General features: G+C 34.8%; 2 protein-coding genes across 2 annotated transcripts in view; both read right to left on the minus strand.

Annotated features, from left to right (window-relative positions):
- Window positions 1-25,574, minus strand: part of acap3b (ArfGAP with coiled-coil, ankyrin repeat and PH domains 3b) — a 235,515-nt gene that overhangs the window by 98,651 nt on the left and 111,290 nt on the right. Inside the window, exons 19-24 of the mRNA XM_073825433.1 lie at window positions 24,738-24,833; window positions 24,212-24,304; window positions 23,907-24,127; window positions 20,749-20,858; window positions 17,936-18,046; window positions 15,150-17,847 (exon numbers count right to left, since the gene is read on the minus strand). Of these exons, the coding sequence (XP_073681534.1) occupies window positions 17,700-17,847; window positions 17,936-18,046; window positions 20,749-20,858; window positions 23,907-24,127; window positions 24,212-24,304; window positions 24,738-24,833 (779 nt within the window). The 3' untranslated portion in view covers window positions 15,150-17,699. The remainder of the gene's footprint in view (window positions 1-15,149; window positions 17,848-17,935; window positions 18,047-20,748; window positions 20,859-23,906; window positions 24,128-24,211; window positions 24,305-24,737; window positions 24,834-25,574) is intronic.
- LOC141294091 (ubiquitin-conjugating enzyme E2 J2-like) lies at window positions 224-7,615 on the minus strand. Its single transcript, XM_073826175.1, has 7 exons — window positions 7,527-7,615; window positions 6,930-7,060; window positions 4,684-4,724; window positions 4,485-4,587; window positions 4,265-4,403; window positions 1,236-1,316; window positions 224-1,151 (listed from the first exon to the last, which is right to left on the minus strand). Exons 2-7 carry the CDS (start codon window positions 7,058-7,060, stop codon window positions 927-929), a joined length of 720 nt encoding a protein of 239 aa, XP_073682276.1. The 5' UTR covers window positions 7,527-7,615; the 3' UTR covers window positions 224-926.

The following is a 25,574-nucleotide window of genomic DNA, read 5'->3' on the forward strand; positions in this document are numbered from 1 at the left end:
AGGATTTTTCTGAAGAACAGCAGGCAGTTTGACTGTTTGTCATTGTTATAAATTCAACTATTATTTTCTCTTGTGGACTATATTTAAACATGTATGTGAAATATCTCATTCAGGTCAGTACTAAATAAAAAACAACATGCATTTTGACTGCTAATGAACCAGTGCTGTAAATGTAAAAGTTTGTAGTCATGTTCATGTTTACTGAATGCTTGTACAACTGAAATCAGTTTTAAATTAAGTTTAATCATTTGGTTTCTTTTGATTCAGATTCAAACCTTAGATCTGCTATTAAGTTACAACCTGCAGAATCGGAAAGAATCTGAAAGAATGTTAAATATGTTTGTGTTTTTTGCAGGCAGAAACAATAACCCAGCAATAAAAGAGACAACCAAAACATATTCTTGTAAAAAGTATTATCCAATTCTGATTCTAAATGAGGAATAATTTTGCAATCACATAATTTCATATGTCTGACAGCAGGGCTTTACAAAGAACTTACAAGGAAATATGAACAATGCAAAAAAACAATCTTTTCCCGTTAACCAAACCGTCAGTGTTGGGAAATGATTTTGAAAGCAGAATTTGGCATAGCATGACTGTTATGAAAGTGCAAGGACCCGAAAGAAAAACAAACAGGATGAGAACGAACTGTAACACGGATAATGAGGGGCTAAACAGAAATGCTGCTGACACCTAATTCTTCTGTAGTGGCCACTTAATCAAGAACATAACAAAAGCTGGTTTTCTTTTCCGCTGTGTCATGGGAGAGAAGACACTGCCGTGTTTGATTTCACTCAAAGCGTCATTTCATGAAAAACCGTGCTTTATCATTGCGTTACCACAAGGTTGTGACAAGCTTAGTATTCTGAACAGAAGTTCACTTTGGTTTAAAGAAAAAGTGATGCAAAGAGCTTTCAAGTCTGTTTTCAGTCCTGGCCTATATGATGTATCACAAACTTGACTGTGTAAACACACACAACCAAACCAGCTATAACACACAGGTTTGCAAGTCCAGCTCTGAGGTTTGGTTTTGGCTGGTGATGTGCAGAAGGTCGTCGAGCCACATTATGAGGAGGAACACCAAAGTCTTCATCTCTCGGATGTAATCGCACACTTAGGTGTTCCTGAGTCAATTGCTTCAGCTTGATCTCCTGTAGGTAAAGGAGAAAAGCATTAGTATGTGTACCTAAATGAACACACATTTTGTTTAAAGCTTATTTCAGAGTCAGATTTACCTCCACAACCATAGGAAACAGCTCACAGAAAACTCTGTCCTGCAGGTTGTAGGCCAAGCTTTGCACAGACAGCTGTCTTTTCTGACAGATGAACATACAAATAAAAAAAGAATGAGTATAAACTAATATGTGACCCTGGACCACAAAACCAGTCATAAGGTTAAATTTGACAAAACTGAGATTTATACATCATATGAAAGCTCAATAAATAAGCTTTCTATTGATGTATGGTTTGTTAGGATAGGACAATATTTGGCTGAGATACATCTATTTGAAATCAGAAATCTGAGGATGCAAAAAAATCAAAAAGACTGAGAAAATCACCTTTAAAGTTGTCCAAATTAGGTTCTTAACAATGCATATTACAAATCAAAAATTACATTTTGATATGTTTACAGTTGGAATTTTACAAAAAATCTCCATGGAACATGAACTTTACTTAATTTCTTAATGATTTTTGGCATAAAAGAAAAATCAATAATTTTGACCCATGCAATGTATTTTTGGCTATTGCTACAAATATACCCCAGCGACTTAAGACTGGTTTTGTGGTCCAGGGTCACATATGTAGGATGGAGTAATTATATTAGTGCTTTTTGGTTCCACTGAGAAACTCTTTGTCCCCAGATGTGTTTGAAATGGAAATAATGAGGTGTAAGGAAAAAACATATATTTTCAGTGTTTTTGTGAGCAAAGTTTCTCAGGAACGGAAAAGAAAGCAAAGGGGAACGTTCTTAAGGGAACAAAACAGTTGTGAGCGAATGCAAAGTTTCACAGGGGAACTTAATAGTTTTGCAAGAGCAAGGGGAGCGGAATAGTTTTGCAAGAAGAACAATGTTTTGTGAGAGAATGCAACGTTTCTCGGTTGAATAAAATAGTTTTTCAAAAGAAAACAGGGGAACAGACATTTTTTACAAGAAAATGGAAAATTTTTATCCAACCTTAAAACACTACTAAATCATACTAAAATACTACAAATTTGCATCACTGTAAAAAAATTTTGTGTTACCTTTTGACAATTTTAGATACTTTTGAACCTGGATCAAAGATGTTAATCACACAAAACGGTAACACTTTACAATAAGGTTCATTAGTTAAACATTAGTTAAACTACTAACTAACATGAACTAACCATGAGCAATACATTTGTTACTGTATTTACTAATCTTTATTAACGTTAGTTAACATAAATACAGTTGTTTATTGTTTGTTCATGTTAGTTCACACTGCATTAACTAACATTAACAAGATTTTAATAATGTATTAGTAAATGTTGAAATTAACATTAACAAAGATTAATAAATGCTGTATAAGTGCAGTTCATTATTAATTCATGTTAACTAATGAACCTTATTATAAAGTGTTACCCACAAAGCTATATAACTCCCAAAACATGTGCATAAAAAAGCTGTTTGGTTTTGACGTTCCTTAAAGTTACAGATTTTTCAGACTTTTAGAACACATTTACCTCAAAATGATGGGGCCTATCTATTCAGCATGTAGCTATGAGTGAGAGAGACACAGGAATATTTCCCGATCATAAATGTAGGGGTGTAGTTAAAATCAGTCTCAGCCAATGGACTAAAACATACACCCCCGGTTTCACAGACAAAGGTTAAGCCTAGTCCTAGACTAAAATGTAAGTCTGAGCTGTTTTAACTGAAAGAAGCCTGCACTGACTTATCTAAAAATGTGCCTTTGTTTTGCCTCAAGATGCACACCAGTAATGTTTTTTTCTAAGCACGTTTATAAAAATGTCTTAAATGTCCTAATTGAACTACTAATAGTTGACTTAGTCTAAGCCTTGTCTGTGAAACCGGGCCACACTGTTTCAGTAATGACATGGAAGTGTGGGACACATTTTTTACAAAGAAAATATAAAATATATATTTTTTGAACTTTTTTTGAAAGGACTCGAAAAGATACGTTTAAAAACAGCAATGGAAAAAATTTCAATGGTTCGGGACAGCCACCTCCCAATTGAAAGTACGCAATAAATGATGATTTTAGCTTAAAGGGGTCATCGGATGCAAAACTCACTTTTACATGTTGTTTGAACATTAATGTGTGTTGGCAGTTTGTGTACACAGCCACCCTACAATAATAAAAATCCCTCCAGTGGTATTTTTTAAATCTTTTTTTTTAAATAAAAGTAATATCCCTTTTTTAAAATCAGGTCATTCTCAGCTTCTTGTGGGTGTGACGACACAAAGACAGAGGCCACTCCCACGATAGTTGATTGACATGAGCGCCTTATCTTAGACCCGCCCTCACCGAGCTCAAACAGTCCGACTCCGATCGCCATTGTGTGAACATAGCAGTAGTCATTTACTCCCAACATCTGAGCTGCTGAAGATGCAGAGGATTAACATTACTTTCATTTTTAAAATTGAAAGCGCCGATCCTGATCTACATATGCGTCTATGTTCGTGCAAATCATTCCTGATGCAGCTTCACCCACAGCAGAAGTGAGTATAAGGGTTTTTTATGCATCTTTGCAAACGGCCTTTCTTAATAATGTGCTTGTTGGCAAGTTTTGCGTCTAAACGCGTCTAAATGCAGCTAAAGTAAACATTACGGCTCATGATCCCTCAGCAGAGAGGGGCGGGGCAAGCAGAGCTCATTTGCATTTAAAGGGACCATGCAATAAAATGAGTTGATTTTTCGCAGAGCTGATTTTGACAAGGTACAAGGGTGTTTTTTTACACTACTGTTGAGAATTTTTAACCAAAGTATGTTATGGACTTTTTATTAAGACCCTAAAGAATCGTATGAACTTGTGAAAAATGGGCATCCGATGACCTCTTTAATGATGATTATGCTTACTAATACTTTTAATAGTATTGTGGGTTTCAGTAGATAAATAGAAGGATCTTAGTAAACATCTAAGATTTTAATACTTAATTCAAAATGCTTTTTGAATGTGTTTTTTTGGTTGTGGGACAGCAGCTTGCACCAATTCTGTAGAATGCCCCATATACAGCCTATACGTTCAGCAAAAAACGTGTTTGTGCTTTCAGTGTACATACGGTGAAGTCCGACGTCTCTATGCTTCCCAGTGTGGGAATGCTTTCCACCATGAAGCTCAGCAGTGCGGTGAGTATGGTAGAGACGGACCAGGCGGGATTCCACGTGTCAGGATGGAAATCACTAATGGACAGACACAGCCTGCAGAAGCAAACAGGAGCAGATAGTTGGCATGAGCCGCAGCGACATTCGCAGTAATGTTCATGATGTTATTGAGCTCACCGTGTGTTGCACAGGAATCTCCCATTAGGGGTTATCATGTAAATACTGGGTGGCTTGAAAGGAAATTCTTGAGGAAATATCAATTTGCCATGATAGTAGCCACCTTAAATAGACATTACAAACACATCATTAACACAAGATGAAATAAGTGTAAATAATGAATATAGAAACGCATTCAAGTGAAAGTATTGACACCTACCCTCATAAGGGGTTTTATCAGGTCCACGAACAACATAATGCCTGTGGAACATGAGCGAGGCCATTAACAAACATTTCAAGGTATTAATACTGAACAAAGATGTATTTCACAATATATTTTTTATTTATTCACTCTAGACTAGAGAGCAAATAGATATTCATATCTAATTATTTTGACTAATATATCCATAGATATTTATGCAGATGCCTCATTAGCGACTGTTTCAGGTTCGTTTGTCATCATTCACCACAGTAATCACTGAGTATTCGAAACCTGCAGCTGTTGGTTTTTTTTTTTTATGTAAAAAACATGATTACAAAAAAACAGGCATCAAAAACAAGCTCCAAAGATGGTTAAAGGACCAAAAACAAAACAGGGAAGACATTCACAAGACGCCAAATATAGATTTGTAATATTTTTATTACAATGGACATAGCTTTTGCATTTTTCACAACTTTGGGAGACATTAAAAAAGTGAGTTTGTTCGAGAAAACTTTGTATTAAGGAGGGGGTTTTGACAATCTACACTTAAGAATAAAAAAACTGCCATTCAAGATGATAAAATTTACAAAATTGTGAATAAATAATTATTATTAGATTAATAATTGTTATTATTAGATTAATTTTGACTGAAAAAGCAGAAAAACAATCTTTCCAAAATTATTGTGCACTCTGGCAATCAACAAACAGATGAAGACTCCTCAAAACTGTTACAAAAAGAACATTCTTTTCCAATATCCATAACGTTAGAGGTTGGTTGGATGCTTTTTGTGTAAAATCTTCAGGTGAATTTCTCTTACCTTGTTTGAAATACCAAATTTGTAAGGAAGCAGTCAAGCTTTTCTCCAATTAACATCCTTTAGGATGGAATTCCAATAATTTTTTCCTCTTGGAATAACTTTTTTTTTAAATCTTTAAAGACTTTGCATTTTTCTATCAAATACAATTTTACCATTCATAAGGAAATTACAATCTTTATTGTCAACTTTATAATAAGTCAGGTGGCAGCACATTAAATGAATAAGTCCAGAGGGAATCGCTTTGATTACTACAGAAAATTCTTTAAATTTTATAGGAAAGTCATAAGAGTAAATTCTTAAAGAAGAATCAAATAAATCACAGTACATTAATAAGTATAATAGGGTGAGACACTTGCAGGTGAATAGAATACAAATTGATATTTGTAAAAATGTATTTTCCAATTTTTGGGGGAATAAAATGACAGCATAAAATCAAGCAAATTATATATGAAAAAACCCCCCTAAAAACCTTCAGGATATAGACAGGAATAAAAATGCCAAGTTTGGTGTGTGTAAGTGCTACTAAAGTGAAGTGAGAAAAAGTTCATTTTGAGAAAACAGCCTTTAAAAATCTGTATTGTAATTGAAATCTATTGACAAAAATAGATAAAGTGCCAAAAAAGAAACACTTAACAGTGTCTTTTGGGTGTTTTCTTACCACTAGTCTAAAAAAACACAAAAAGCCTGTGATCCAACCATTTCTCAAAAAATAAACTCTTGCCTTTAACTGTAATCAATTCCCCTGGTGAACAAAACAGCTAAAACCAGCCTAGGCTGGTTGGCTGGTTTTAGCTGGTCATAGTTGGTCAGTAGGCTGGTTTTAGAGGGGTTTTGGTCATGAATTAGCTGGTCAGGTTGGGAAACCACCAGCTAAAACCAGCTACTTCCAGCTTAAACCAGCTAAGACCAGCCAACCAGCCTAGGCTGGTATTAGCTGTTTTTTTCAGCAGGGCGCGTTATTCCAAATTTTCATTCTGTGAGGAGAAAAAATTATGCACAAAGCACAATTTCTATGCCAAGAGGGGAATGCTTGCTCATTGAATTTAGACAATTTATGGGTAATTTAGAGGGCAAAAAGTTACAAGACAAAAGAAAACCAAGACCACCCACCATAAAAAATCTTATGTGGAATAAGAAACCATATTGGATCAGGATCAGTCACACACCTTTTGACCCAATTACTCCTGTAATTATTATTCATATCTATATAATCCAGCATTTCAAAACCTCCTTCAGATTTCTTCCCAGCTAATGAATTTGTTTTTAAATGGTGGCGTTTGCCGTTGTATGGTGAATGACGTAAAGTTGACCGTTTCAAGATGGCGGACGCATCTACGCGCTTGGAGCGGTCAAATAGGGCATCAAAACATATCTACAAATATATCAGTGCCAAAAACACTGACAAAACGTTAATCCTGTCCTGATGTAATTCAGAAACATTCGTACCATTCCAGTATGTTGGAGGGCAGAGGTTCAGCACAGAAGTAAGGCACAGGGTCTTTCCTTATCCTGAGGTAATCCTGCTTCAGACGACGCGTTGCTGTTGAGCTTGTGTTTCTATTGACACCCGCACTCATCTGAGATCAGGTTTCATGTAATATTAAAATCACGTCACGAAAGAGAAACAGCATTCTTTACAAGTATATAGTAAAGTTAACACTTGTTTTTGATAATAAAATAATGAAACAACCATAATAGTTGTAATAATTATAATAAATTTAACAGGAAGTGCTGTTCTAATTTCCGTTAGACCTACACTATTAAAAATAAAGGTGTTTCACGATGCCATACAAGAACCTTTTTGTCTAAATGTTTCTATAAAGAACCTTTCTGTTTTTGTGGCGAAATAAGGTTCTTCAGATTATGAAATGGTAAGAAATAGAGAGTTTTTAAATGACATTTGACTTAATGTTTATTCTATGGCATCCTGTGAAGAACCTTTTAAAACACCTTTTGTGTGTACTATTATTACATACTAATATATAGTAATATTTAGTCAATTTGACTATAACATGTTAAAATGCACTTAAATGAATGACATACCTCTGGAGTGAATTCAGAACAGACGAAGATGTGAAATGTTCAGTCTCAGGTCAATAATATCTCTGTTTCATGAATAAGCCTGCTTTGTGACCTCAAGTAAATACTAAAAATGTCACATGTGCAAGTCCTCTAGTCACAAGAGTTAACCCAGTGATTTAAGAGAAATGGAAAATGAAGGTAACATGATTTCTGAATGCTTTCACTTTTGATTTAATAAGGCTAACATTTACCTTTCTTTTATCAGACGGATGGTCTGCTGTATGAAAATAAAAATATACCAAATAATATCTTAAATATGCACACACTTGCTTATTAAACAAAAGTCTTAAGATTTTTTTGGGACAAATATTCAATGGAATGCTTTATCCATGCCTCATGAAATGCTAATGCCAAAACAATTTTCAGTAATCTTTTAAAACCCATAAAGACCCACTGTGACGCGGGTGTCACAAACAATTGTGATTATCTGGAGAGGTCTTTTTAAAGCATTATCCCTCATTTTCAACTCAGGAAATCCCAAAGTGACACATAAGTAACATCCAGTTTCAGTTACGTGAAAATGTGTGCATTTTTTGTTGTCATGGCAACATTTCCAAAATGGTGGACTGTCTGGTGAGCACATGTTGCAGTGTCAGCAATTTTTAAAGATGCTTGTTTTTGTTACTAAAGGTATGTTTCAACCCATTCAACTATTCTAATGTTTTAATAACACATCCTAGATTACACTTACCCTGATTTTAATACATTTCTTGAACAAACTGATATAAAACAAGTTACGAAGATATTGTGGTGACATATATGTCACATCGGGCTGTTAGCCTTAAAACAATAGGTGGAATTTTGATGTGACATATTTGTCACATTAAGAAAAATGCTAATAAACTGCTCAATTAATTTAGCTGATTAAATTTTTTTTAGTGTTATATATTTTCTACTGCTCATTTCAAAGAATATATTAACAAAAAGAACATTTAAAATAATGTCACATTAAATAAATTGTTAATGAAATGTATTTTGAAACTATTTTTATAGTTACAGTTTTATTGCACAATATACAAATTATTGCAATGTTATGTGCATGTTTAACATGTTGACCTCCAGTGTGAGGTAGTTATTTATTTTTATTTAGTTCAAGTTATGAAAAAAAAAACATGAACAACCATATACCAAAAAAGGTAGAATTATGAATATGTAACATTACAGATCTTTCACAAAGAAGGGTTGCATTTCAAAAACAACTGCAGAAACATGTTATAAGTGGTCCATTTGGTCTGTATTATATGCCTCATAATTTTCCTATAAGGAGAAATCGGTCCGGGTTCTTATGGGTTAAGATAAACCAACCATAGTTTTAGAAAGCAAAATCTCAAGTGAGGGGTTTCTACCTATTATAAAACATATAATCAAAACATCCTGCCCCAACTTCCTGAATCAACAGGAAATATTACAACATGAAATGGCTCATCAAGCCAGTGAATATGGTCTCTAAAAAATGGCAATTGAAAGATCCAAGAATTGAACTCAATGAAAGGTCCAATTCCAAATATTGACAAAAAATAAAAGGTTCCAAAAGGGTGTTTTTGCAGTGATGCCATAGAAGAATCATTTTTAGTTTATCCCAGAAACCTTTCAGTGAACAGTTCTTTAAAGAACCCATTTGAAGAACATTTAAAAAAATCTAAAGTACCTTTTTTGCATTTGAAAGGTTCCATGGATGTTCAAGGTTCTTCATGGAACCACTGATGCCAGTAAAGAACCTTTATTTTTAAAGGAACACCCCACTTTTTTTGGAAATAGGCTCATTCTCCAACTCCCCCCAAATTAATAAGTTGAGTTTTACCATTTTGAAATCCATTCAGCCGTTCTCCTGTTCTGGCGATATCACTTTTAGCATAGCTTAGCATAGATCATTGAATCCTATTAGACCAGTAGCATCGCGTTCAAAAATGACCAACGAGTTTCCATATTTGTCCTATTTAAAACTTGACTCTTCTGTAGTTATATCATGTATGGATGGATTTCAAAACGGTAAAACTCAACTTATGAACTCAGGGGGAGTTGGAGAATGAGCCTATTCCCAAAAAAGTGGAGTGTTCCTTTAAGAATGTATTTTGGATATTTTCTTAAATTTTGATGGTTGAAGTCGCAAAGTTGTTGCAGAAATTAATATTTCTAAATCATTGTATATCCCAGGTGTTGATATTAAAATCTAAGTTCTCTCAAGCATTTTCAAAAATCAAGGAACATAATTTCTGAATTCCTGAACTCTTTCATCCATTTTTGTGTACACTCTTAAAAATAAAGGTGCTTTAAAAGGTTGTTCACAGCGATGCCATAGAAGAACCCTTCTTGGTTCCACAAAGTACCATTCAAAGGTTCTTTAAAGAACCATCTCTTTCTTGCCTTTTTATAATCTGAAGAATCTTCTTTCGCCACAAAGAACCTTTTGTGAAACAGAAAGGTTCTTCAGATGTTAAAGGTTCTTCTATGGCATTGTGAAGCACCGTTATTTTTAAGAGTGTAGCTTGTGCTCACTAGATGTCACTGTCATCATAGATTTATTACAAAATGGTTCCATGTGAATTAGACATTTTATTCACATAGTTAAAATCCACAGATTGCACAGATATCAAGAATTCTGAATAAATCTCTCTTTAATTATGAGAAGCAAATCCTGGGAATCAAAGCTGCTTAACTCCACTCAGGGATGCCAACTTTTAAAACAACAAAAGAACCATTAAAAGCTTAAAATCTAAAAAGCCCACAAGTATTTAAATAAGTTCATATATTATCCTCTGAGATGAGTAAAATCTTCATCACAGTCATTCATGTCCTGCTAGAGTCTCTGAGGGCGGACAGCTGGTTAATGTTTTGGAGGTGTGTAGAGCCATGTGCGGAAACTCCCGAAAGGTGACAGCACTCGTGGTGACGCCTGCAAAACCAAACAAGTTAGCACAGAACAACTATACTGGAGTTACTCAGAGACACCAGTTGATTCCCTCTTCTGCTTTCATTCCCCTGTAACACCAGCAAGTGATTCATTAGGAGTCACTTTATATTAAGCGTCCTTAACTACTATGTACTTGAGTTTAAATTAATAATTTAATATAATGCACTCATTGAGTACATACCGGTTTTTAAAACCAAACCAGTCCCTAACATTACCTGTATCTCACTTAAATGTGTTTTGCAATTCAACATGAATACAATAGGTACATTGTGCCTAACAATGCATTATTTTATTTTCAAGTACATAGTGTTTAAAGACGCCTAATATAACACAGGACTCTTAATTTTAATAACAGAATTTAATTTAAATGTAGTATAGTATCATGTGATATCCCAGCATATACTGCAAAACTTCCCCATAATAAATAAATAAATAAATCAGTGATTGGGCAGTTAACATGAAATGTTGAGCAGTTACAACAGTATTGCGATATAACTGATTTTACTCAATCTAAAACTATTTAACAACAGATAAGGTAATATTTTGATAAGAAATTGTTGTTAGCATGATAAGCTTGTTGCTAGCATGTTTCTAAAATGATCAACAAGTTGCTTGTATGTTTCTAGCATGATTAGCAAGTTGCTAGCATGTTTCTAACATGTTTCTACCATTATTAACAAGTTGCTAGCATGTGTCTAGCATGATTAGCATGTTACTAGCATGTTTCTAACTTGACTACCAAGTTGCTAGCAAGTTTTAACATGATTAGCATGTTGCTAGCATGTTTCTAACATGATCAACAAGTTGCTTGTATGTTTCTAGCATGATTAGCAAGTTGATAGCATGTGTCTAACATTATTAGCGTGTTGCTAGATTGTTTCTAACATGTTTCTACCATTATTAACAAGTTGCTAGCATGTTTCTCGCATGATTAACTAGTTGCAGGCATGTTGCTAGCATGATTAGCATCTTACTAGCATGTTTTCTAACATGATCAACAACATGATTCTAACAAGTTGCTTGTATGTTTCTAGCATGATTAGCAAGTTGATAGCATGTGTCTAGCATGATTAGCATCTTACTAGCATGTTTATAACATGCTTCTACCATTATTAACAAGTTGCTAGCATGTTTCTTGCATGATTAACATGTTACTAGCATTATTCTAACTTGATTACCAAGTTTCTAGCATGTTTCTAACATTATTAGCATGTTGTTAGCACGATTAGCATTATGCTAGCATGTTTCTAACATGATTAACAAGTAGCTTGTATGTTTCTAACATGATTACCAAGTTGCTAGCAAGTTTTTAACATGATTAGCAAGTTGCTAGCATGTTTCTAGCATGATTAACTAGTTGCAGGCATGTTTCTAACATTATAAGCATGTTGCTAGCATGATTAGCATGTTGCTAGCATGTTTTCTAACATGATCAACAAGTTGCTTGTATGTTTCTAGCATGATTAGCAAGTTGATAGCATGTGTCTAGCATGATTAGCATGTTACTTGCATTATTCTAACTTGATTACCAAGTTTCTAACATGTTTCTAACATTATTAGCATGTTGCTAGCACGATTAGCATTATGCTAGCATGTTTCTAGCATGATTCACTAGTTGCAAGCATGTTTTTAACATGATTAGCATGATAAGCATGTTGTTTGCATGTTTCTAACATGATTACCAAATTGCTAGCAAGTTTTAACATGATTAGCAAGTTGATAGCATGTGTCTAACATGATTAGCATCTTACTAGCATGTTTATAACATGTTTCTACCATTATTAACAAGTTGCTAGCATGTTTCTTGCATGATTAGCATGTTACTAGCATTATTCTAACTTGATTACCAAGTTTCTAGCATGTTTCTAACATTATTAGCATGTTGCTAGCACGATTAGCATTATGCTAGCATGTTTCTACCATTATTAACAAATTGCTAGCATGTTTCTCACATGATTGGCATGTTACTATCATGTTGTTTACATGATTAATGAGTAACTAGGAGGATGTTAACATGATTCTAGCATGATTTCTCAAGTTAACTTAATTATAGGAAATTCGTCAACCACCCAATGTGATTTTGTAAAGAGAAAATGTGAGAAAAAAACAAACATTTTTGAGATGTATTTTTTGAGTCAGTCACCTATTAGCACACAAGTGTAAGCACAGAAGCCTTTTAAGTGAGTTAGAGACCCATAAAGCAACCATCATTTCAAGAGAAAGACCCGAACCCAGCAGTGAACAGTCTGTACTCATCACTCACTCGAGAACTCTTGCGCTTTACCCTCACTGGACTCGCAGGTGTACTGGGCTCTAAAAGAGGAATAATACCTAGTAAGACAATGTTACCATCACAACATCAATCACAACACAGATCATCTCTTATACAGGTGAAAAACCCCAGCCCCAAACTTCACTGTCTGCAAAAGCCTGGGTAATTAAACAGGAATGGCGGACTGATGCAGAGCGTGTCGTCACAGAGAAAGAGCACCAAATGGAGAAATATGAGCTCAAGACTTTGTCTGTTTTATTGTTTGTCAGTGTTTCAAAAGACAAGCTTCTTTTGATAGATTTCTGTCGTACAAACAGTAACAAACAATCGTACAAACAATACAAGAATGTCTCCAAACACAGAATGTCATCTAACAGTGTGAAAACAGATTGTTCCCAATGTTGCAAGAGAAAACCAGTTAAAGATCTGAACGCAAGAACCACAGAGAGAGAGAGAGAGAGAGAGAGAGAGAGGGAGAGAGAGAAAGGTCAAAGCATATTCACAGCACAGTAGTTAAGAAGCATTTATCAGTTCGACTCGGTTTAAAACACATCCAGACACAACGACTCAACTGCTCCCCTGCTGGAGACTATCTATTCTACACAGGGTCTATGTTTTTTACATTTTAAAAACTAAATTTCAGCTCACCGAATGTTTTCTATGAAACAACTGAAAATGTACTACATTTTCCTTTCTCCAAGCCAATTTTTACTGAGATGAAAGATATTCTTTGCTTTAAAGCCTCGCCGTTTGAAGACGAAGTGTGTCATTTTTTTTTCCTCAATTTTTCTAAGTGAAGATATAATTTGTAGGCTGAATCCCCTAAAAAAGCATACACTGCAAAAAATGCTTTTCTTACCTTAGATTTTTTTTGTTTCCAGCCAAAATATCTAAAAATTCTTAAATCAAGAAGGATTTTCTAGCAAGTAAAAATTGTCTTGTTTTCAGAAAAAACAAGTCAGAGTTAAGTGCGTTTTTGTTTGAAACGAGCAAAATAATCTGCAAACGGGGTAAGAAAAATAATCTTGTTTTCTGATTGAAAGAATAGTTTTTTTGCTTACCCCATTGGCAGATTATTTTGCTTGTTCTAAGCAAAAACTCACTTAACTTTGACTTGTTTTTTTTTTTCTGAAAAAAGAGACAATTTTTACTTGTCTAGAAAATCCTTCTTGATTCAAGAATTTTTAGATATTTTGGATCAAGAAGGATTTTCTAGACAAGTAAAAATTGTCGTTTTCAGAAAAAACAAGTCAAAATTAAGTGTTTTTTGTTTTGTTTGAAAGAAGCAAAATAATCTGCAAACGGGGTAAGAAAAATAATCTTGTTTTTTGATTGAAAGAATAGTTTTTTTGCTTACCCCATTGGAAGATTATTTTGCTTGTTCTAAGCAAAAACTCACTTAACTTTGACTTGTTTTTTTTCTGAAAAAAAGACAAATTTTTACTCTTCTAGAAAATCCTTCTTGATTCAAGAATATTTACATATTTTGGCTGGAATCAAAACAAAAAATCAAAGTAAGAAAAGCATTTGAGCAACCGACTTGTCCAACATAGCAACAGTGGCTCAACCAATGGGAGGGGTTTGGGGGCGGGACTATTTGTTCGTTGACCAATTGCAGACTGGAAAAGTGTGTCAGTTTGAAATGATCAATATTATTATTATTATTATTTACAGATTTCACCTTTTCTTGCAAAAATCTACCCACAAATGCCATTGTCAGACAAAATCCTGTCCCCCCTTACTCCTCAAAGCCATTTCTTTAGTGAAGACAACTTATGGGTTGATTAGAAATCCTTTACAGAGTTAACCATTAAAATGTTAATGTCTTTTAATTTTTCTTTTACTATTGAAGCTAAACATGGTCATATTAAAGCATAGTGCTAAATGCTTAAGAACCCTGCTGATAAAAACAACAGTAGACACCATCACAAAATGTGTAATAGTTTTACTGGTTATTTGTATTGGTTTAAATGGAAACTGTAATGAACAGTGTGGCTTTCTACTGGTAATTGCACTGCAAAAAATGCTTTTCTAGCTTAGATTTTTTTTTGTTTCCAGCCAAAATATCTAAAAATTCTTAAATCAAGAAGGATTTTCTAGACGAGTAAAAATTGTCTTGTTTTCAGAAAAAACAAGTCAAAATTAAGTGCGTTTTTTTTTTGTTGGAAAGAAGCAAAATAATCTGCGAATGGGGTAAGAAAAATAATCTTGTTTTCTGTTTGAAATAAGATTTTTTTTGCTTACCCTATTGGAAAATTATTTTGCTTGTTCTAAGCAAAAACTAACTTAATTTAGACTTTTTTTGAAAAAAAAAAAAAAAAGACAAAATTTTTACTCGTCTAGAAAATCCTTCTTGATTCAAGAATTTTTAGATATTTTGGCTGGAAACAAGACAAAAAACCAAAGTAAGAAAAGCATTTTTTGCAGTGTAAAAACATTGCTCTGTTTGAGCATCCGACTTGTCCAACATAGCAACAGTGGCTCAACCAATGGCATGGGTTTGGGGGCGGGACTATTTGTTCGTTGACCAATTACAGACTGGCGACAATCTATTCTACACACGGCCTATATTTTCAGATATTAACTGAAAACGTACAACTACATTTTCCTTTCTGCAACCAAATTTTTACTGAGATGAAAGATATAATTTGCTTTAAAGCCTAGCTGTTTAAAGATGAAGCGTCATTTTTTCTCAATTTTCGAATATTTTTTGTCATCTTAATATGAAGATATCATAAGTGAAGATATAATTTATAGGCTGAATCCCTTCAAAAAAAAGCATACACTGCAAAAAATGCTTTTCTTACTTAGATTTTTTGGTCTTGTTTCCAGCCAAAATATCTAAAAATTCTTAAATCAAGAAGGATTTTCTAGAAGTTTTTTTTTTTTTTTTTTAGAAAAAAAACAAGTCAAAATTAAGCGCGTTTTTGTTTGAAACAAGCAAAATAATCTGCAAATAGGGTAAGAATAATAATCTTGTTTTCTGATTGAAATTAGATTTTTTTTCTTACCCCATTGGCAGATTATTTTGCTTGTTCTAAGCAAAAACTCACTTAATTTTGACTTCTGAAAAAAAAGACAATTTTTACTTGTCAAGAAAATCCTTTTTTAGATATTTTGGCAGGAAACAAGACAAAAAAAAATCAAAGTAAGAAAAGCATTTGAGCATCCGACTTGTCCAACATAGCAACAGTGGCTCAACCAATGGGATTAGTTTGGGGGCGGGACTATTTGTTTGTTGACCAATTGCAGACTGGAAGAGTGTGTCAGTTTGAAATGATCAATATTATTATTATTATTTTTTTTACAGATTTCACCTTTTCTTGCAAAAATCTTCTCACAAATGCCATTGTCAGACAAAATCCTGTCCCCCCTTACTCCTCAAAGCCATTCCTTTAGTGAAGACAACTTATGGGTACTTTATTCATTGCCCGATTAGAAATCCCCTACAGTCTTAACCATTAAAATACTAATGTCTTTTCATTTTTCTTTTATTATTGAAGCTAAAAATGGTCATATTAAACATTTCCCTTTCTTTGTTTTCCTATAGCATTTAGTTTAGCCTATTAGCTTAGCATAGTGCTAACTGCTTAAGAACCCTGCTGAAAAAGGTGCATTTGTACAAAATTTGTAATGGTTTTACTGGTTATAATGGGACTTGTATTGGTTTAAATGGAAACTGTTATGGACCTACAGGTAATTGGACGCCTTCTATTGGTGGCTTGTTAAAGCCACTAAATCCCAATGGAATATGTCCCAAAACACATTAGAGAAAACCATTTTGTTAATGGTTTTAATGGTTAAAAGTTGATGGTTTTTAATGCTATTTGTAGTGGAAACCATTAGAATTTCTGTAATGGTTTCTATTGTTTTCTTTTTCAGCAAGGAAAAGTGCTGTGCCTGAAATCGAACACTGTAAAATAGGTACTACTTTTGGATTGAAATTTGCTTCGTGACTTAAAAAAAGTCATGTATGTATAGTATGAATCAAATTGAATACATACATAGTATGGAAGTAGCCATATTCGGATGCATATTTTTATGAGGCATTAGAAAAGGAGACAGGATTTTGATGTATGGAGAAACACAGAGCAGATGTCTTCTGCGGTCATGCAATTTAACATCATGACAGAATCAGGTGGCTAAAATAAGGAATCATGCTTGCTAATGCAGATGGGCACTTTGCCTCGATATGCGAGCGAGTAAACGCATGCAAATACTGACTGCTTCTACAGACAGACTGCTCTAGACAAGCATTTCTCATTAAAAATCACATGACAGTCATTTGGGAGCTTGGCAATACAAGTACAAATATATAAAACAGACGGTTGCTATAAGTTCTATAAATAATTCCGAATAGCTGACATCTCTTTAAAACGTTAAAGGGGTCAAAACACCCGTTTTATTAGCACATGAGGGGAGTCTGATGTGTTTTGGAAATGCGAAAGACACAAAAGTATAGTTAGGCGAACGTAAACGCTGTACATGGATACAGATTTTCCGTATTCCAGTTATCATTGCACTAATCCTCAGGACGGAACATAAATAAAAAGCACAACATTTACATGAGGCAAAATAACATATAAAAAGAAAAGATCTCAGTTGTTAAAAAAAAAAAACACTGTCGGTAGGAAAAGTGCACACAGTCATATTTTGCACAATGACTCAATAACACTCGCAAATGCTGTTTTGAATTGCTAATGAATTCAAAATCATTCGATTCGGCCATTAATCCATCTACTACATCACGTTTGAATGATACACAATTCAAAACAGCGCTCTAGCCGTCGCTTTCCATTTCAATATTTTGTGTTAACCACATACATACGAACACAACGTGTAAACTAATCAGGTGGGGAGGAGGTCGAAGACAGCACTCGATCCTTGCTAAAGCTATTCCTGTTAAGGGCTACAAACTTGGTAGTTCTCCTCACAGTCTCAAGAGCGCTCCCTAGCATTCCTCAATCGTGAGGCAGATAAACTCCTGAATACACTTTTTGTACTGCTGCTCTGTGGGACTGCTGCTTGGGTATTGACCTGGCTGTCCGAAGGGTCCGTCCGCTTCTCGCATCTCCTCGTTCATCCGGGCTAACCGCAATCTGGCCGGGAGACAGAACCAAAGCATTGGGTTTTATGTGTGGCGGCACTCGAGGAGAATCTATAAGGGAAGTGAGGTTCTTGACTCACAATGTGACGATGTCTGCGTTGGCTGCCTGAACAGCGATATTGAGTGGGTCCTGCCCATCCTCATCCACCTCCATCTGAGAGGCTCCTCGCTTCAGGAACAAACACACCTGTCTGTGGACACAAAGTTGTTTGACGTAGATCTGTGTATTAGTGAGGTTTTGCATATTATGCTGTTAATCCAGCAACTCAATTCAAAACAGCATTCTAGCTGCCATATACTGTAAAATATCTGTTCATTTCAATATTGTGTGTTAACCATATAGAGTTGAAGTTTAGATGCACCTTGCAGAATCTGCAAAATGGTAATTATTCTGCCGAAATAACAGGGATTATACAAAATGCATGTTATTGTTTATTTAGTACTGACCTGAATAAGATTTCACACAAAAGATGTTTACATATAGTCCACATGTTCAAAACTTGATTCTTAATACTGTGTTGTGACCTGAATGATCCACAGCTGTGTTTTTTGTTTAGTGATAGTTGTTCATGAGTCCCTTGTTTGTCCTGAACAGTTAAACTGTCTGCTGTTCTTCAGAAACATCCTTCAGGTCCCACAAATTCTTTAGTTTTCCAGCATTTTTGTGTATTTGAACGGTTTCCAGAAATGACTGTATGATTTTGAGATTCATCTTTCCACGCTGAGGACAACTGAGGGACTCATATGCAACTATTACAGAAGGTTCAAACACTCACTGATGCTCCAGAAGGAAAAGCATTAAGAGCCGAGGGTGAAAACTTTTGAACAGAATGAAGATTTTGAATTTATTTGAAGAGTTAAATTTACCCTGATCTTAAATTTAAAAAGTCTGCAACCTTCTGTAATAGTTGCATATGAGTCCCTCAGTTGTCCTCAGTGTGAAAAGATGGATCTCAAAATCATACAGTCATTGCTGGAAAGGGTTCAAATACACAAAAAAGCTGGAAAACCAAAGAATTTGTGAGACCTGAAGGATTTTTCTGAAGAACAGCAGGCAGTTTAACTGTTCAGGACAAACAAGGGACTCATGAACAACTATCACTAAACAAAAAACACAGCTGTGGATCATTCAGGTAACAACACAGTATTCAGAATCAAGGGGATGTAAACTTTTGAACAGGGTCATTTTCATAAAGTCAACTGTTATTATCTCTTGTGGACAATATGTAAACATCGTTTATGTGAAATATCTTATTCAGGTCAGTACTAAATAAAAAACCATGCATTTTATATGATCGCCCTTATTTTGGTAAAATAATTAACGTTTTGTAGATTCTGAAAGCGGGGTTGTAAACTTTTGACTACAACTGTATGTGCACATGAACACAAAAACAATCTCTTCCATTAAATACAGGGTGAAATAGTCCATTTAATTCATCTTTTCATCATTTTTGGTGTTTTCAACTACCACTGAAATGGTTAAAAGTGGACGAGCTCAAAGCGTTTTACGCTCCATTCACACCTGCATTTAGCATCGTCCACTTGTTATTTGGATCGGCAAAAACACATCTTAGTACCAGGTTTAAACAGAGCCTGGGGCAGTTCTGGCATAATGGTTAGAGAATAGAGTAACCCAAAGGTTGAAGGTTATAAGTAAGAAAATTAACTAATAGAACCGACTGCTATTCTTTGCCAAGTGTAAAATAGTGTAATTACTTTCTTACTTTGCGATCTTAAAGGTTACTTTGCTTAAATGAGACCACCTCAATGGACCACAAAACCAGTCTTAAGTAGTGCGGATATATTTGTAGCAATAGCCAAAAATACATAATAGATTTTTCTTTTATGGCAAAAATCATTAGGATATTAAGTAAAGATCATGTTCCATGAAGATATTTTGTAAATGTCCTACCGTAAATGTATCAATTTTTGATCAGTAATATGCATTGCTAAGAACATCATTTGAACAACTTTAAAGGTGATTTTCTCAACATTTAGAATTTTTTTTGCACTCTCAGATTCCAGATTTTCCAAATATGTGACCCTGGACCACAAAACCAGTCATAAGGTTAAATTTTACAAAACTGAGATGTATATATAATATGAAAGCTCAGTAAATAAGCTTTCTATTGATGTATGGTTTGTTAGGATAGGACAATATTTGGCCGAGATACATCTATTTGAATGTCTGGAATCTGAGGGTACAAAAAAATCTAAATCCTGAGAAAATCACCTTTAAAGTTGTCCAAATTAGGTTCTTAACAATGCATATTACTAATCAAAAATTACATTTTGATACATTTACAGTAGGACTTTTACAAAAAATCTTCATGGAACATGATCTTTACTTAATTTCCTAATGATTTGTGGCATAAAAGAAAAATCAATAATTTTGACCCATGCAATGTATTTTTGGCTATTGCTACAAATATGCCCCAGCGACTTAAGACTGGTTTTGTGGTCCAGGGTCACATATTGTCCTATCCTAACAAACCATACATCAATGGAAAGCTTATTTATACAGTTTTCAGAAAATGTATAAATCTCAAATTGAACAAAAAATAACCTTATGACTGGTTGCTGAAATGCGACCTCCAGAGGACCTAAATTCCTATTATATCGCAGCTCTTCATTGTGTACATGTTTTTAATTTGTGCCTGACTGATTAAACCAGAGAGGATTCACATCACACCAGTTCGTTCTTTGATTTCATTCAAAGTATATTAAGGCCTCAACAATGTCATATCAACATTCTAGCAAACCTCCCACAATCCACTAGCATTGTGGCAGTGAGTTTTACTCCCTAATGTTTGAAACAGCCTTGGCAACTATCACTAGGTTTCAGAACAGAACATTTCGACTTGGTTTGCCACAGCTGTGAGTCATTTCTTACCCCGTGTGACCCAGGCACGTGGCGTGGTGCAGAGGTGCTCGTCCTCGTACGTCCCTCTGATTGACGTCTGCTCCGTTCTGCAGCAGGAACTCGCACGCTATCAGAGAGCCCTATCAGAGACACAGACAGGGATTGAAATGCACTTTTTCACTCACCAGCCAATTTGGCTACTACATTTTTTTACCGGCAATTCATAACTTCTACTAGCCAAAAAAAACAAAACAGAAATAAACCAACAGCTTGAGGCAACAGCAAAGCAACTTTTGCAAATCATTTGGTTTTCAGTACTAGGGGTGTGTGATATTAACAAAAAATAATATCTCTATATTTTCTGGAATTTTTATTGATAACGGTATTGATAAAGATAATTAGACAATATTATGCGGAGTGTGTTTTTGTGCTTCTTGAAGAACTGAATTCTTTGATACTCTTCATATTCTGTGGCCAGTTGACTGCAGTGATAGAAATTAATCTTTTACAATCAGCTTAATTGATTTTTACCTTTATAAAGCCTTTTTTTGTGCATCATCTTGTGAGTGAAATTCTTAGATTTAAGAATTACATTTAAGGCTGTAACCAAACAAATGAAATCAGTATCAACAAAATTCATCTTTGCAGAAGTTGCATCTAAGGTGGCATTTAGATGCATTTCCACACTGTTTAATGAAGCCCAGAGGGAAATGAAATGCTTTACCTGCAGTTACAAATGCAGAAAGTTTTGATATTTTAATCATAAAACATTAAATACTGATATTTGAAATTAGTTTAAAAATTAAAAGATGCTTTAAATGTGAAATTAAAGCCGCCTGTAGGTGGCAGCAAGTCAATGTTAATAAGTGAGTCATTGCAATTGAACTGACTCAATTAAACGGTTGATTTCATTCAGGAAAGAAACACCGTCATGTTGCCCTGAGACACAAAACAGTGCTGTGGCTGTGTTTGGAATGATTTTTGTTGGCGAAATAGAGCAAAAACAGCCAATTCAGTGTCTAAAACATATGAGTGTACAAAACTGTATAAAATAAATACCACATTTGCAATCCTGCTGATTTTTTAAGAAAAAACAACACTTTTTGTGTGATATATTATAACTTTATGAAATGATATAAATATATATATTTCTGCCCCATATCTTGAACTATGTTATGGTTCTTAATGCATATTTATAGACTGATCCACACAGTGAAAGAAGTAAATACACACTAAGTTAGTCTTACTTCCTCACATAGTCGTGAATGTGTGCATATCTGTCGAAGTGTTTTGTTTTTTGCAATATACTCCATAATACCATGATGTTTCACAAGTTCAGTATTTGTGCTAAACCTGCACAGATTTGGTTTGCATGAACTTCTTAATAAATGAAAATACACAAAATGTAAGCAGCCAAATTGGCTAGTGATTTGACAGCGTTACCCGCCACAACTGATTTTTTGCCACATTTGGCGGGTGTTCATTTCTAAACTTGGACACAGAGATACCAAAAATTAGTAGGAACCTTGAGTTCATTTACCCTGAAGTAGACACTATAAAAAATTATTTTCCAAAGTTGTAAAGTAAACCAAAGGAAATACTATTTTCAACTGATTCGAGCAAAACGTTGCTAGGAGAATGCTTCTGCTGCGATCCTTGTTTGGAACTATTTTCGTTGGTGAAACAGAACAAAACAGTGGAAATATTTTGTCTAATATGTAAGTAACTACTTGATTAACTACTCGTTTATTGAGCTAAAATTAATGTAACATCTGTAATTGTGAGAATTTTCAGCAAAAAGCTCACTTGGTATATCACTGAACTATATCATGTTATGAATAAACTATACATTTTAAATTTTTACCTCAGTGTGTTTCTTTAGAGTGCTGTTACATTCATTTGTTTTAAAGTATGTCACAAATAGACCAGAAATACTCTATCCATTATCAATTTCTGTTTACATTGCATGTATTAAAATAGGAATCTTTCTTGCCTTTCGATGCTTCGCTAGTTGTTTTTGTCACTTCAGTTTTAATCAGGCGGTTTGTTCGGTCGGGCAAGTAAAAAAAAAAACATTTTAAAAGAAAGCTGATTGGCTATTGCATGTTGGTCTCATTTGTAGTTTAAATACAGCAAATTATATTTGGAATAGTGAAATAAAGAACTACAACACCATGGAAACAATCAAGCAAAAACAAAAAGAGAATTTAAATGAGCATTAGAGGTAGTGTTACATGGACATCGGAAAAATAAGACCTGTGTAAAATTATTTAAGCGAATTTAAAGGGATGGTTCTGAGTAGAATTGACTTCATTGCTATGCACTCCGAAGCCCATGTAAATACCCCATCCGAAGTTTTTTTTTTTTTACCTTTTTTTTTTTTTTCAAACATTTATGGAGGTATTAGAGTTTTTTGAATTGCTTGTTACAGGAGTGAATGGTACATGTGATGTATCTCGTAAATTGCACCACTAAACGTGCAAGTAATCTTACCAAACTTGTACAGTAGTGTTAATAGGTTATGTACTCACAAAACGCTGCATCAGAACATTTGTAAGTCCACCATGAGTGTTTTAAAAACACTTTTTTCCCCGAGAACCACTAGTCTCAAAAACTACAAGTCGACGTCACTTCCCTGGTTTGAAAAAAGCACGTAAAAGTCCTCCTACTACATCTGTGTGTCAACTTATAGGAGGACTTTTACGTGCTTTTTTCAAACCAGGGAAGTGACGTTGACGTGTCGCCATTTGTAGTTTTTGAGACTAGTAGGGATCGGCTAAAACGTGTTTTTAAAACCCTCATGGTGGACTTACAAATGTGCTGATGCAGCGTTTTGTGAGTACATAACCTATTTACACTACTGTACAAGTTTGGTAAGATTACTTGCACGTTTAGTGGTGCAATTTACGAGATACATCACATGTACCATTCACTCCTGTAACAAGCAATTCGAAAAACTCTAATACCTCCATAAATGTTTGACTAAGGTAAAAAAAACTTCGGATGGGGTATTTACATGGGCTTCGGAGTGCATAGCAATGAAGTCAATTCTACTCCGAACCATCCCTTTAAGACTTTTTAAGGCCTAAAATTTAGATTTTTTAATTTTAGACTTTTTAAGACCCCGCAGGAACCCTGGTATATTCCAAATTCAAACTGTTTTGGACAGCTCTAGTAGGAGGTCTCACCCCTGCGACGGCTTGTATTAACGGACTCTTGCTCTCGTTCTCCTCACTGACAGAGTTGACATCCGCAGCGTGTGCGAGCGCCTCTGCCATAACCGCTAGGTTCCTGGCCCGGGACGCCTTATGAAGCAGCGCATTCGGGTCAAGCTCACGTCCGTCCTCTGGATCCGACGCTTCCTGCTCGATATCCACCTCCCCGCTGGACTCATCGGATTCCTCACACTCTGTGATAAAACAGAAAACATGAGAGATGAAGAAGAGGATAAACGCATAACAGAGAGATACACCAAAGTAGGACGACTTCTCACCTTCCTCAGTGACGCGGTCCACCACCGAGCCGAAAACGAGTATGTCTGTGCTGCCGTCGGTGCTGCCGCCAAGACCGCTATCGCTGCTGAGACCTGCGGGGCCAACGAATGCCAAGCCAGGGACACGTTACTCACACCATGACCTTCACAAACACTCAGTGCTTGACTTCTCACACAATACATTATACATGTCTGCAACAGGCAAACACGCAGACACATCTTACAAAAAGCAGCTCTCAAAATGAAGTGTTTCTGAACTAATATATGCACTCTTTAAAACAAAGGTGCGATGCCATAGAAGAACCATCTTTTTCTTGTCTTTTTATAACCTGAATAACCTTTCGCCACAAAGAACCTTTTGTGAAACAGAAAGGTTCCTCAGATGTTAAAGATACTTTCTGGAACCATTTAGACAAAAAAGGTTCTTCTATGGCAATGGCATCGTGAAGCCCCTTTATTTTTAAGATTGTGGGATGGACTGGTTGTCTGGTGGTCTTTAGAAGGTGAGGCCTGATGAGGAACTTACTGCGAGGCCCTGAGCCTGTGTCAAAGTAAGAGAAGAGCGAATCGAGCTCGTCGGGACAAAACAAGGATTCTCTCCGAAACTTTGCGGCTGCTGCAGCTGAGGATGACAAATAGAGAAGAACATCAACTTCATCAAAATCTCATAATGCATTCAAAACCTGTATTTTTTGCATTCCAAGTCTGCTTGAGCAATCATTATTTTATTAAATAGCTATAGCTTATAATATTTTTGAACTGAACAATATTGTATCTGATGAATAATGAATACATTTAAAAAATACAAAGTTTCGACTGTTACAATGTTATTACCATGTTATTACTGCATCTGCTCTTTTTTTTTATTATTGTAGAGATTTATTTATTCCTGTGATGCAAAGCTGAATTTTCATCAGCTGTTACTCCAGTCTTAAGAGTCACATGATGCTTCAGAAATTATTGTAATATGCTGATTTATTACTTTTATTATCAATGTTGGAAACAGTTTTTTCAGGATTTTTTTCTTTCTATTATATTATTATAGCAATATATTACTGCATTTAATAATAGTATGTCGATAATTATATTAGAATGATATAAAATATATGCATGAAGTAAATTAAGTCTGTTTTCATAAGTCCCTCAAAATTTACAGTAATTATTCATTCAAACTATAAACAATTTCTAACAATATAAGTCTTTGCTATCACTTTATCATCGATTTAACACATCCTTGCTGAATAAGAGTAATAAAATAATGTAAAGTAATAAAATAATTTTCAAAAACTTTTTATTCATCAAAAAAATATAAAGCAGCGTAACTGTTTTCAACACTGATAATAATTCAGAATATTAGAATGAT

The sequence above is a fragment of the Garra rufa genome, chromosome 20 (genome assembly GCF_049309525.1).
Source record: "Garra rufa chromosome 20, GarRuf1.0, whole genome shotgun sequence".
NCBI classification, from domain to species: domain Eukaryota; kingdom Metazoa; phylum Chordata; class Actinopteri; order Cypriniformes; family Cyprinidae; genus Garra; species Garra rufa.